The 14,984-nt window shown below is 43.8% G+C and overlaps 1 protein-coding gene across 1 annotated transcript in view; it reads right to left on the bottom strand.

Annotated features, from left to right (window-relative positions):
• The window catches only part of Nisch (nischarin), a 36,159-nt gene that overhangs the window by 20,513 nt on the left and 662 nt on the right, over positions 1-14,984 (bottom strand). The window contains exons 2-7 of the mRNA XM_015494529.1: positions 14,943-14,981; positions 12,347-12,430; positions 11,479-11,661; positions 1,841-1,889; positions 796-959; positions 376-471 (exon numbers count right to left, since the gene is read on the bottom strand). Of these exons, the coding sequence (XP_015350015.1) occupies positions 376-471; positions 796-959; positions 1,841-1,889; positions 11,479-11,661; positions 12,347-12,430; positions 14,943-14,981 (615 nt within the window). The remainder of the gene's footprint in view (positions 1-375; positions 472-795; positions 960-1,840; positions 1,890-11,478; positions 11,662-12,346; positions 12,431-14,942; positions 14,982-14,984) is intronic.

The raw sequence follows: 14,984 nt of genomic DNA on the forward strand, positions 1-14,984 counted from the left end.
CCTGATTCTCCTGCAACAAAATGCCAAACCCCAAAGCAACAGTACTCCCGGATATGATGGCACGTGTCTATAATCCCAGTAGCTCAGGAGGCTGAGGCAGGAGGACAGCAAGTTCAAAGCCAGCCTCAGCAACTCAGTAAGACCCTAAGCAACTTAGTGAGATCCTATCTCTAAATAAAATATAAAAAAGGTCTGGGAATGTGGCTCAGTGGTTCAATCCCCAATACCAAAACCAAAACCAAAACCAACAGTACTTTACAATTAAATCTGGACACCTGACACCAACACTGTTCCCTAGCCACAGATATATGAGAGCCAGACAATGCCCACTCTGGGCTTGGCCCTGCCTACACTCGCCACAGGTCTGGGCCTTACCTCCACCTGGTGAAGAGACTTGAATATGGACAAGTCAAATGGCAGGAGTTGTTCCTGAATGTTGCTGTTCCCAAAAGGTCCTTCTGTGCCAGAAACCTGAGGCCAAAAGATGTGGCTTAAATTAGGGATGCTGTTGCCACCAATCTCTAGCCACATTTTTGTGTTAGCAGCTGCCAAGCCAGAAACTTTGACCACCTCTACCTTCAGCAAGGCAGGCTAGGGCTGAGGTTTAAACTAGACATTGGATGATGACGCCCCCTAGTGCTCTCAGTCAGAAGAACAGTGCCAAGAATACCAGGCAATGTGCCTTCTTTGGAAAGGGCCCCATCCACAACTCCTCCACACAACTATGCCAGTTAGCTGTCAGGCCCCACAGATGACTGAATGGCTTTCCATGACTGAGATGTGCTGCAGCTTTACCTTAAGGTATTTAAGGCGACAGGTGAAGTCCAGAATATGCCCAAGGTCAGTCTTGGCATCTCCACTGGCGCACGTGGGTTTTCCTTGCTGCAGCTGCTCGGTGACTGCATAGAGCTGCAGGGGCCTGATGGCAAAGACCTCACCGGCCCCCAGGAGCTGTTCTCCTGCAACAGCCATGCCCTGAGGGATGAGTGTCCGGCAGCAACCCTAACACACAGTATAGCCAGGGAGTCTGCCCATCAGGCCAACAATAGTCAAGCACTGCACAAGCATGTGTGTGTGTGCCCACGGTGTTGGGACTAAGCATGAAGAAATAGTCGCCCTCCTGAGCTCATACTGCCACAGGGCAACCCTGGACATGTGAACAGGGAAGAGCCATGGGGACAACCCAACTGGGCAGTCACCCTGCAGAGTGAGGTTAAGTCAAGATCTAAGTAACTGAGCCAGGATAAGGCTGATAAGAGGCAGTGGTTCTGGGCAACAGACCTACACTGTTATCTACAAAAGGCAGATGTTTGGGTTAGGTGCAGGCCTAACATGCCAGCAGCACAGAGTCTGAAAGCAAGATGGCTACTGAGCCAGACTAACTGGCCTTTGGTTCTTGTTCTGCTCTTCCTTCTAGTCATGTAACTTCAAGCAAGTCACAAGCCTCTAACCACCGGTGTTCACACCTCAACCTCTAGGGGGAAGGCAGAAGGATGATAAACACAGGGCTGGATGATACAGGGCATGCTCCTTACATAATATCTACTGTCACCATGTTCTCTGGCAAAGACAAATCAGGAAAAGAGGGTCGCCTACAACCCACCTTCCAGCACCCCACCACAGGGGCTTGAGAATCCTAAGGTGAAGCACCACTCCTCACCTGCAGGGCAGGTAAGTGGGCAGGCTTGGCTGTGGGCCAGGGCCAGAATTTAGGCACCCCCAAAGAAGTGGCCCTGGCTAGGACGCAACAGATTGATTTTTGTGCCACCCTGGGCCTCCAAGCCACCTAGTAAGAGTATGTAAGTTGTACCTAGCACTTTAAGGACCAATGGCCACATACCTTTTTCAAAGAGATCTTCAGCCAGTGCTGCGGTAATGCCATTTATTTCCTGCAAAGAAAACAAAACCTGTGGTTAGAGATTCCACCTGCCCACAGCCATGGGATTTGCATATGACCCCAATCTACCCTCTCTGCTGTTGTAGTACCAAGTCTCTAGAGTGAACAAATTAAACCTATAATGAACAAAGAAGCTTAGGAAGGGAAACTAAGTATTTTCAGTTAAGTGGATACCTAAAAGGGCTGCTCAAAAGCCAGGAAACCAAACTAATGCTGAAAGTCCAGGTTCACAAGGGCAATGTGGGGTGTAATATGGCCCAAGAGGCCCACAGAACGTGGCTGCAGGAAGCCAACAGCTCCCAAAACTGGGTCTGGAGTACTTAAGAGAGGGCATAATAAAAAGATTCCTTTCTTCCAAAAGAAATAGGATTTCCTATCATCCTAGCGATCTAGGATCTCCCAGGGCCAACCTCCCTGGAAATGACCATTTCTATTTTTTCCCATGTTTTACATGTGTCTGGATAAAGAGTAGACACTGTTCTCTTCCTGGACTCATCCTTTCCAGACTCACAACAGTGTCACTTAGTCTCAGGGTTAGAGGTGAGAAAGATTTTCTTTTTGAATGATGTGATGAAGGAAGCATGACAAGGACAAGCCTTCAGACAAATTAAAGCTAACAAGTTGTGCTCTAATTTCAACTGGGTAATGCTGAGTAGTTGTTTGGTTCTGGCTCACTGAATCCTCCCAAGACCCTACAGAGGAAGTTTTTTTGGGGGGGATACCAGGGATTGAGACCAGGGGGCGCTTAACCAGTTAGTCACATTCCCAGACCTTTTTGAAATATTTTATTTGAGTTGCTTTAGGGTCTACTAAGTTGTGGGGCTGGCTTTGAACTCATGATCCTCCTGCCTCAGCCTCCCAAGCCACTGGGATTACAGGTGTGTGCTGGTAGGCCGGGTGGAAGTTTCTATCTTGAGCCCTGTTAAATACATGAACAAACAGGTAGGGGAGGTACTGTGACTCTTTAATTTTATATGGTTTGAAACTAGTAAAGCTACACTCAAACACTTGCCCTGGGGCTCTCCTTGTATACAACCAATTACCCCACACTTCAGTGGGTAACTGTGGGGTTGGCATAGACTCCCAAATCGCTCAGCCCCAAACCCTTACATCCCACAGGTCAGAATTTTAACTGACAGATGGCAGCTAATAGGGCTTCTTGTAAACAGATCCAGATGGAGGCTACATAATCACCTTTATAACTCATGGGAACATTGCTGCCACCAGGATATGCAATTCACGTTTCTAGGACGTAAGAGGCACCAGACTGCAGGAGACAGAGTGTCCCTTTCCTGTTTTTCTCTTTGGTTGTTTGTCTCTTTCTTATTATCTTTTATACATCATGGCTACCTGAATAGTTGTTTATATGCTATAAACATTTCCTCCCAGCCTGTGTACGCCTTTTACTTTTATTCAGGTGGTTTTGATATAGCAAGATTTTTTATTTTTATGTCACTTAACCTATAATACTTTTCCTCTGGGACTTATGAGGCCTCTTTCCCCACCCCAAAATTATAAAAATAGTCTTTCTTTCAGCCATTTAAGATATCTTTTAAAAAGTGATTTATTTATTTAATTTGCTTAAAATTCAATTTATACATAATGTAAGAATCACTCCTCTCCCATTCCAATCCCCAGTGGACAAGAGACCAGAGAGAGCAAATGAGCCCAGCTTTAAGGGACTTTTTGAGTCTGGTAGGGTAAGGAGACAAATGTGAAAGGGCCGGCAAAAGGTAGGGGTTCCAGTTAGGAGTGACAGGAGAGACTATAGGGTAACTCAAGTTCAACTTCAGTCTCTTGTAACATCTTTTTTCTTGGGTACTGGGGATTGAATCCAAGGGCACTTTACCACTGAGCTATATCCCCAGACCTTTTTAATTTTTATATTGAGACAAGAGTATTGCTAAGCTGCTGAGCCTGTCCTCAAATGCGTGATTCTCCTGCCTCAATCTTCCAAGCCGCTGGAATTATACACACAGACCACCATGCCTGACAATCTCTTGCAACTCATTACATTTTCCTTGGCAGCTGTGAAGACCTTAAAATTAAGCAGAACACAGAATGATCCAGAAGCCTGCACCTCCATGAACAGTTCTGAGAACCAAACCTTATCTACAAATCTCTGCAGTCATATCACCTGGCTCTAAGTTGTCACAGGGGCTGTCAATCTGTGCCCTCCTCAGTTCCCCAACAGCAGCTTCAAAAGCCTTCATACTCTGTACATGTGAGAGGCTCCTAGAGGTCTCTCACAGGAAGAGACCTCCCTCTTCTATCAACAGTACTAAACAATCTTCACCTTTCATTGCACATTTCTTCAGATAACTGCCATCAGCTCAGAAAGAACCTGGAGAAAGAAATACCCTGGAAGCCAACTCTGCTAAGAGGATAAGGCTAGAACCTCCAGAAGGTACACAAAGCTGAGAGACGGTGAGGTTCAAGGGCTTGTGCAAGAAGGGAGCAACCTTATTCTTCTGAGCCATCTCAACAGCAAACAGTGCAATAACTTCTTTCCCTGCTCTTTGGGGTACAGGAAGCTCACACTATTACAACACTTTCTACTTGATTTCCTGGGCCAACCTTCACTGTGGGGGGCAGCCTGAACCAGAGGAACAGGAAAAAACCTAGAGCACCAGCCACCTCTGGTCAAGTTGTAGACAAAGCTGTGGTTAGTCAGGCCTCTACAGGGAGAAGGAGAAAGGGGACTTTGGTGGCCACTGAGGCCTAGCTGCTGCCAGTACTCCTAGGTAAGTCACCTGTGGGGATGAGAGGCTGTTCACATGCCCTACTACTTCGTTTGTGCTAAAGACACCTGAAGCACTTTAGGGTGACACAAATGTCTCAAGTGAAGTGCATTTTTAAAAAAGACATTCATTAGGCTGAGCACAGAGGCACACATCTGTAATCCCAGCAGCATGGGAGGTTGAGGCAGGAGGATCATAAGTTCAAAGCCAGCCATAGCAACTTAGTGAGGCCCTAAGCAACTCGGTGAGACCCTGTATCTAAATAAAATACAAAAAAGGGCTGGGAATGTAGCTTAGTAGTTAAGTGCCCCTGAGTTCAATCCCCAGGACAACAAATAAATAATTAAATAGACATTCATTGAACCCCAATAAAAATGCCAACTAATAATATTAGCTATATTAAAAAATCAAAACACTCATCCACCTAAAAGCATTACAGATCTACTCATCAGCCATGACACTGACAACCAAGATCATTTGTTGGTGCACAGAGGTGTTTTTTCTTTTTCTGTGGTGCTAGGAATTGAACCCCGGACCTTGTAAATGCTAGGCAAGCACTATACCACTGAACAAAGGTTTGAGTTTCACATAAACAACCACAGACTATTAAGGCTGTAGCTCTGTGACTTGAGCATATTCTGACTTGAGCATGTCTGCAGGAGGCTGAGGCAGGAAAATCTCAAGTTCAAGACCAGCCTCAATAACTTAATAACACCCCAATCTCAAAATAAAAAATAAAAAGCGCTGGGGAGACAAGTGGTAGAGCACCCCAGGTTCAATCCCCAGTACTGAAAAACAAAAACAAACAAAAAACTCCAGGCTATATAAAAAGGTAACATAATGTTTATAAGGACAAAGGATTTGAATACACTTTTCCAAAGAAGGTATGTAAATGACCAATAAGCACATGAAGAGGCCCAACATCATCAATCACTGTGGAAACACAAACCAAAACCACAATGAGATACCACTTCAAATCCACTTGACTGTCTAGGTTGAAAAAAAGGACAAGAACAAGTGTTAGCCAGGCACAGTGGTGCAAACTTGTAATCCCAGGACTTGGGAGGTTGAGGTGAGAGGATTGCAAGTTCAAGGCCAGCCTCAGCAATTTAGCAAGGTCCTAAGCAATTTCATGAGACCCTGTCTCAAAATAAAAAACAAAAAGGGATGGGCGGGCTGGGGTTGTGGCTCAGAGGTAGAGTGCTGGCCTAGCCTGTGTGAGGCACTGGGTTCAATCCTCAGCACCACGTAAAGTAAAATAAAGACACTGTGTCCACCTATAACTAATTAAAAAAAAAAAATTAAAAAAAAGGGGGAATGGGATATGGCTCAGTGGTTAAGCACTCCTAGGTTAAATCTTTAGCACCAAAAAATAAAAATAAAAAGGAAAAAATGTTATCAGGAATATGGAGAAATCAGAATGTATACATTGTTGGAAGGAATAAAAATGCATCAACCTTGGAAAATAATTTGACAGTTCCTCAAAAATCAAAGCATAGAGTTACTCTATGACCCAGCCTCCCATTTCTGGGCATATATCATACAAATATGGATACATAAGTTCACACAAAAATTTATACAGTAGATCCTTCTTATCCACAGTTTCATTTTCTGTGGTTTCAGTCACCCATGGTCAATTACAATCTAAAATTTTTAAAAAGAAAATTCCAGAAATAAGCTTGGAAGTTTTCAATTGCACACCATTTGGAATATTGTGGTACTGAAATGATGGTGATGAAATCTTATGCTGTAGGTCTCTGTCCCTCCTGGGACATGAATCAGCCCTTTGCCCAGCATCCCCACTATAAAATGTATCACCTAGCAGCCATCTTGGATATCATAATATTGAAGTGCTTATGTTCAAGCAACCCTTATTTTACTTAGAAAAGTTAGTCTCTTAGATAGAAAGTCTCTCAAAGTGTGAGACTAGTGATGCTAGTAATTCGAATATGTCAAAGAGAAGTCTTTTTAAAAAATATTTATTTTTTAGTCGTAGTTCGACACAATACCTCTATTTTATTTATTTATTTTTATGTGGTGCTGAGGATGGAACCCAGGACCTCACATGTGCTAGGCAAGTGTTCTACCACTGAGCCACAACCCCAGCCTGAGAAATCTTTTTTTGGAACTGACAATTGAACCTAAGTGTGCACTCTACCACTGATCTACATGCCCAGTCATTTTCGTTTTTTATTTTGATAGGAACTTGCTAAATTGCCAGAGTTGGCCTTGAATTTGCCATCCTCCTGCCTTAGCTTCCTGAGTAGCTGGGATTATAGGAGTGTGTCATGATACCAGTTTAAGTCTTAAAGTGCTTCCATAAATAAAAGGATAAAAGTTTTAAACTTAATAAAAGGGGGGGGGGATCATATGCTGAGTTTGCTAACATCTACAGTAAGAATAAATTCTCCAATCAGGAAACCATGAAGAAGTAAAATGAAATCCCTGGTAGTTTTGCTGCTGCATCTCAAACAGCAAAAGTTATAGCACAGTGCTTAATAAGTACTTAGTTAAGATGGAAAAGGTGACTCAGGAGGCTGAGGTAGGAAGTTTTAAGTTTGAGGCCAGCCTGGGCAATTTAGCAAGACCCTGTCTGAAAATAAAAAGGGCTCAGGATGTAGCTTAGTAGTAGAGACCCACTGTGTTCGATTCCCAGTATAAAACCCAACAATTTTAACAACATAATGTGATAAAAGTTTTCATTTAAGGAAGTATTTCACAGCTTTTTATTAGCATATCTGAATCATCAGCATCACTACTCAGGTACCTTGGGGCCATTATCAAGTAAAATAAAGCTTACTTGAACACAAGCATTATGAAACTGAAGACTGATCTGAAAACTGGGATGGCTACTAAGCGACTAATGGGCTACTAAGTGATGCCTATATAGTGTGGACAAAGGATGATTCATGTCCCAGGAGGAATAGTATGAGATTTCATCACACCACTTAGACGGATTCACAATTTAAAACTTGTAAACTGTTGATTTCTGGAATTTTCCATTTAATATTTTTGGACTATGAATGCCTGTGGGTACAATGATGCAAAGCAATACCATGGACAAGGCATTCCCCCTTTATCCATAGGATATGATAGTAATATCATATTATCATCCAATAGTATACTATATATCATATTATATATAATACATATTATATGTATGATCATAATACCACATTATTATATATGGCAATGTATTATTATCCAATAATATATATGATATTACTCCGTCGTAAAGACTTAAGGATTCATGTTATAATAGGAACAGACCTTGAAAACATAATGCTAAATGAAAAGAAATCAGTTACAAAAAGCCATGTTGATATGAATCCATTTATATGAAATGTCCAGAATAGGCAAACTCAGAGATAGAAAGCAGATTAGTGACTGCCAATGGCTAGGAGAAAGGAGGGATAGAAAGTTACTGCTAAGGAGAATAGGGTTGTCTTTGGGGATGATGAAATATTCTGGAATTAGACAGTGGTGATGGTTGTACAACTTTGTGAATAGTCTAAAAACAACTAAATTGTGCACTTTAAAGGAGTGAATTTTATGGTATGTGAATTATGTCTCAATTAAGAAGCAATCCACACTGTAGCCAAACAGGGTTCTCTGGGCCTACCCTGTCCAATGCTAGCAACACAAGAGGTAGAACACAACTGGAACAATTCCAGAGTGAACACTAATGGTACAAAGGTTAAGAGAAATATTTTCTAGAGAGACCCCCACCTGGAGAAAAGGCTGACAATGCTATTAGAATCTGTTCAAGCTCAAATGAAGATTTAATCCAGTGGTTCTCAACTAGGTGTGATTTTGCTCCCCTGGAGGACACTGGGCAATACCTAGAGAGATTTTTAATTGCCACAACTGGATGGAGGAGTTCTACTTGCACCCAGTTGGGAGAGGACAGGAATGCTGCCAAACAATGCATAGGACAGCTCCTCACAGCAAAGAATTACCAGTCCAAAATATCAATAGTGTCATAGTTGAGAGACCCTGGCTTAATCTAATGAAGGGTCAATCACTCTAAATCCTTGGATTTATATAGCCTATAGACCTATTTGATAATAGTATTTCAAATATGTCAAAACTGCTCCAAGAACATGCCTCAAACCAGAACCCCAGATGTAACAAAAAAGCATTCTAGGCTTTTCCATGCTCAGAGCTGGGTATGCCTCCAGTAGCCATCAAGAGGTCTTAATGAGCTGGGCACAGAGGAGCACACCTGTAATCCCAGAAGCTCCGGAGGCTGAGGCAGAAGGATTGTGAGTTCAAGGGCAACCTCAGCAATTTAGCAAGACCCTGTCTCAAAATAAAATATAAAAAGGGCTGGGGCTGTGGTTCAGTGGTTAAGTGCCCCCCCCCCTTTTTTTAAAAATCTTGATGCACAGATCTTTTTTTTTTTTTTTTTGGAGGGGGGGAATACTGGGGATTGAACTCGGGGACACTCAACCACTGAGCCACATACCCAGCCCTTTTTATTTACAGACAGGGTCTCACTGAGTTGCTTAGCACCTCACCATTACTGAGGCTGGCTTTGAACTCATGATCCTCCTGCCTTAGCCTCCCAAGCTGCTGGGATTATAGGCGTGCACCATGGCACCCAGCTTGATGCATAGATCTTAAACAAGTTGTACTTTGACAAGATGCTTATACAGTTTCATCCTTAAATGGGAAATCAAATTTTTCTTTTTTTTTTTAAATTCCAGTACTTTGTAAAATACTAAAACACTAACCAATAAAGTTTATCTCAAAGGCTCACATAAGGAATGTAAATTTTTCTCACATAAGGAAAAAAAAAAAGTAAGGGGCTGGGGTTATGGCTCAGTGGCAGAGTGCTTGCCTATCATGTGTGACACTGGGTTTGACTCTCAGCACCACATATAAAAAATAAAATAAAGGTCCACTGACAACTAAAAATATGTTCAAAAAGAAAATTTAAAAAAATCTTACAAAAGGAAAGTGTTAACCACATAAACTGCTGGTATATGCTAAATAAAATCCAAAGCACAGAGACATACACTAGCAGTAATTGCCATCCTTTTCCCACATGGTCCTTCCAGCTTAGTGGCTCAAGATTAGAACCACCATCATATGCCAAATCTCCAGGCTCTATTTAGTACTTCCCAAAAGGTTCAGATGTCTTCCTTTCAATGATTTCAAGGAAGCTGTATTTTAAAGGGGTGGGCTGGGCCTGACTGTGACCCAGACATTCCTTCCCATGAGGGGAGAATGAATAGGAAGTGGGTTTTTTCCTATCTTCATTACATAAGGGGAAAAGTAATTAAATACAAATTGCCTGAAAATTTACCATCTAGAGAAAACTGCTCCTAGTATTTTAATGTATAACCTCCCAGAATTTCTTTTTCTTTTCTTTTTAATTTATTTTTTAGATGTAGATGGACACAACATAATGCCTTTATTTTTATGTGGTGCTGAGGATTGAACCCAGGTCCCGCCTGTGCTAGGCGAGTGCTCTACCGCTGAGCCACAATCCCAGCCCCCAGAACTTCTTATACGTAAACTTTTTTCTTTTAAAAGAACCCTAGAGCCAAGTGCAGTGGCACACATATAATACCAGCTACTCAGCAGACTGAGGCAGAAGGATTTGAGGCTGAGGCAGGCCTCTAAAATTTAGTAAGACCCGGTCTCATTAAATAAGAAGGGCTGGGGATGTAGCTAGGTGGTATAGTGCTTTCATAGCACACGCAAAGCTCTGGGTTCAATCCTCAGTACTGAAAACAAAAACAAAAACAAAAAGAAATCCTAGTCTGTATCTTGTTTTATGACCTGTTCTTTTCATATAATATACTTATTTTCTCACATCAACAAATCCAGAGCTACACCATCATTTTCTAGCAGCATACTATCTAATCATAAGGCTGTACCCTTTCTTTTTTTTTTTAAAACCTCTTCTCTTTGGACTTTTGGATTCTTTGGTATCTTGTTACAAAACCTGGAATGATCACCTTTATTCATATATTCTTTTTTTGCAGTTCCTGGATTTCTCATTAGAATAAATTCTCCAAAATGGAACTACTGGAGTTTTTAACATTTTCAGTCTCACACTGTCAAACTGTCCTTCTTCGGGTTTGATAACTTATTCTGTTCCCAGTGGTCCATGATTGTTCCTCTGCTCAGAAGGAAGAGCAGTGCTGCTCTACGGCATACCCTCCCTTTAAAGGAAGGTGTCAGCAACCTGGCAATGCAAACCCTGACAATATGCCAAGATGGCAATACTCTGCCATCACAGACTGATCACAAACTATCTTGGGCTATAAATTAACAACTCAACAACAGTCTATGCCAGATATCACCTGTCTAATCCATGCTCAACCCATTTGGATGGAAATCTGGCTTAAATACCTACAGGCCATTTTTGTAAAATGAAATGTCTTGTGGTAGCTGGGTGTGGTGGCCCAACAATTCCAACTACTCAGGAAGTTGAGGCAGGAGGTTCACAAGTTCAAGGCCAGCCTGGGAAACTTGGTGAGAACCTGTCTCAAAATAAAGTAAAAAAAGAAAAGGAGATATAGTTCATAGTAGAGCATTTGCCCAGCATATATGAGGCCCTGGATTTAATTCCTAGTACCATGCACACACAAAATCTTGTAGAGGAAAACCTCTGTGACCACAGTCATTCAAACTTAGGCAAATCAGCCAATGAGTGTGTTTCTGCTTACAATCCATCCCTAAGCAGAGTGATGTTCTCCATCCTAATCTCAGGGTCAGACCCTAGACTACCCTCTTCTCAAAGTCTAGGTCTACATTGGTTTGTTGCCTTGAGTTTTGATGGGTGTGGGTTTGCAGGCAAAGGCGAGAACCCTAAGAGGAACTTACATAGAAGTGAAAATGTAAGAAGTGGGCCAGCACTCTAGGGGCCACGCCAGGGAAGGCAGCCAGCAGAGTCTGGAGGTACACCTCCAGATCCTTCTCCCTTTTTTCCACCAAGCTTCTGGAATTTTTCCCAATTATCTTTTTGGGAGGAAGTAGATTCTTATCAATCTTTCTCTCTGCAACAAGCTGTAAGAAAAGACAAGCATATCAACCACATACCAAGTAGCTCTGTGCCTATAAAAGACCAAGGTGAGGAGCAGAGGGCAGGCACTTGTTGTTAACTTCCACAGCCCCTCCTGGCAGCAGTACCAGGGTTGGTGACCCACCTAATGCACTTGGAATTTAGTATTAGAGATATCAATACAATTCCAGATGAGGAATTCCATCTGGAGACTTTGCAGATATTCAGAAAAGCAACACTTCTGGGCCCCTAAAATTGCCATCTTTTTCAAACCAAGATGAAAACCAATTGAGGCAGTGATGTGTTTTTAAAACATTCTCACTGCAAATGACCCAGGGAAAAGCAGCTCTCTCTAAAAGCAAAAAATGGAATCACAGCCTGACATTAAAGTACAGGCTCTGGAATAGCTATATTAGGTGGAAAAAGTTCAAACTTGTCCCCTTTCCAGGAAATTGTCTCATATCCGAGCTAGGACTGGCAATTTTAAAATCAAAATTCAAATATCTCCTTATAGATTATCTCATATTGGAGCCAAACTCCTAGGATCCACAAGCTCTTTTGTCAGTTACATTAATAAACTGATTTTTTAGAAGAGCTGATTTTGCCCTAAAACTTACATGTGACACAATGGGAACTTGGCCTCCAAACCCCCAAGCCCTGAGACACAGGCTCCTACTTCCTAAGGGTTACCTTTTCATGCAAGTCATGGAAGTCACTGTAGCGATGCTTGACTGTCCACTCATGGTTGCCATCGGTGACCTGTATGATATAAACCTAAAGAGAGAAGATCATTGTCCTTGTGGCAAGAGAAGCCAACCAACAACAAGGAGTCCCCCGTCCCCACAGCAATAGCTGTAGGCCCTCTCCAAATGACTGTCTTCACCCACCAGTCTCTGCTCTGACCTTTGTTGAGCAGCAGGAATCCCTCTTGGCCTCCTCCACAGCCCTAGCATTAGGTCTGGGAAGCATATGGGACAAGCCTCCGGCTTCAATCATCAGAAAGAAAAAGGTGACTCTACCACTACAAGGCACCTCTTTAGGTCTTTTCTTCTTGTTTCCAGGTAATTCAAAACCCAACTTGAATTACCTTTTCAAGGGAGGCAGAGTAGGGGCAGGTCTAACAGGACCAGCTTCTCTGCTGTATCTCTTTTCCAGGGGCCCTGGCTGTATCCTGGAAGCAAATCCTTTTCCAACCCTTTCAATTTGATCATAGCTATGACTTCTGTTGCTCCACCAGGAGTTTAGACACCATGAAGCTACTATTGGAAGCAGTGGTGGACAATTAGCCCAAACAGGAGGCAATACAGTTTAGCCGTTTGAAAAAGGCCTGGGTTTAAGTTGGGGCTGTGGTTCATGCCTGTAATCCCAGTGCCTTGGGAGGCTTGCAAGAAGATTCAAGATGCTTTGGGGTTGTGGCTCAGCGGTAGAGCACTCGTCTAGCATGTGCAAGGCCCTGGGTTCATAAAAATAAATAAATTAAAGATATTGTGTCCAACTACAACTAAAAAATAAATATTAAAAAATAAATATTAAACAAGAACTTTGGGTTACTTCTCCCAACTTCATACTCTTTCATCAGGAAACAGCTTGGAAATATTATCATCCATTTAAAAAAAAAAAAAAAAAAAGAAGATTCAAGTTCAAGACCAGCCTCAGCAACTCAGCAAGACCTTCAACTAATTTGTAAAACACTGTCTCAAAAAATAAAAAGGACTAAGGATATAACAACTCAGAGGTAAAGCGCCCCTGAGTTCAATCCCCAATACCAAAAAACAAAGCAAACAAACAAAAAAACCTGGATTCAAAACCTGTTTCTGCCATTTCTGGGCTGTGCCTTATGCATCACTTATGTAAGTGACTGGAGCCAAAGCTCTTTCAGAGCCTCAGTTCCTCCATCTTAAAATCTGCTAGGATTAAGGATCAAGTAAAGCAATACATATAAAATGCTTTGTGCAGGGTTTGACACCTAACAAAAGATGGGTGTTAATAACATCCAACTGGGCACACTCAGGGACAGATGATGGTAGGGTAAGACTGGATTACAGACCTCCCCTTTCAGAGTCAGAGGGGCAAAGCCCTGAATATGGAGAGCTTTTTGAAGATCCAGCTGATTGTAGCCAATGGGTGATAGCCAGCCATCAGCTCAGAGACCTCATCCCTCAAACCCCATCCCCCACTACAAGGCACCTCTAGTTTTCAGACCCTCTTTACCGCAAGGAGGAGGAGGAGGAAAGAGTCAACTCTGCTGAAACCTCTAGCCCTGAGCAGCAGCCATTTCTCCAGGACCAGCCTGTTGCTACAGATCCACCCCCAACCTGTATTCCATTCTGGCAGCTTCCTACCCTTACTCCCAGGAAAAGAAAAAGAGCCAGAGGGAAGACCCTAGGGTGGGGGGTTAGGATGAGGGCCAAGGGAGGGGCCCCCTCCCCAACATCCAGGGAACAAAGGACAGGAGTTTGGGAGATGCTCAAAGAGCCCCCACCCCAGAGCAAATTTTTGCCAGGCAGCCCATTAGGCTCAAAGGCCTGGCATCCAACTCCACCCAGATTCGTTGAGAGTCTTCAGCCCCACTGCAGTCGGAAACTACGCCCGCCTTCTGTACCCTCTCCCTCATCCCTAGAAGTGTGTGGGGAGGCGGCTTGCTGCCTCATCTCGCCTCCACAGCCCAAAGCCAAGAAGGCCCCTAAGGATTTGTAGGTCTTGCACTTCAGCTCAGAGATCCTCCCCCCTCCCCCCATTTCCCTTGGCTGGGTTCCACTCCTCCCAGGATCTGGTCTCCGCCCGACCCGTAGGGTCGGGGGGCCCCAGCTCTTTCCCTCACTTCACCCAGCAGATCCCGACCCGCGCCCTCAGATCGGGACCCCGCCCCCTCTCCTTCACCACGCTCCCCCTGGGCCTTGACCCCTTCCCCGGATTCCATCCATCAGGACCCCCTTCCCCAATCCCTTCCTCCCAGACCCCCTGTCAAGGCCTCGCAGCGAGCACACCTCCAGACCAGGAGGATCTCGATGGGCTCCGCCTCATCTACACATCCCTCCTCCCCAGGCCTCCTTTATCCCCAGATCCCCTCCAACCCAAGTCTCGTTTTCTGACCGCGTACCCTTCCAAACCCCCTCCCCGGGCCCGCCCTAGAACCCTCCTGGCCCTGCGGGGACCCAGCGCTTTCCCTCGACTCCCCTACCACAGGTCCCGTAGTCAGAATCGCAGACCCCTCCCCAAACCCATGGACTCGGATTCCAGGTTCCCATCGCCATCCCCTCTTTAGGTACCCGCGTCCCCACCACACCGTGTAAGTGTCCACGAGCTCGGAACCCACGACGCGCGCCTC

Source organism: Marmota marmota, unplaced genomic scaffold, assembly GCF_001458135.2.
Source record: "Marmota marmota marmota unplaced genomic scaffold, marMar, whole genome shotgun sequence".
Lineage (NCBI taxonomy): Eukaryota > Metazoa > Chordata > Mammalia > Rodentia > Sciuridae > Marmota > Marmota marmota.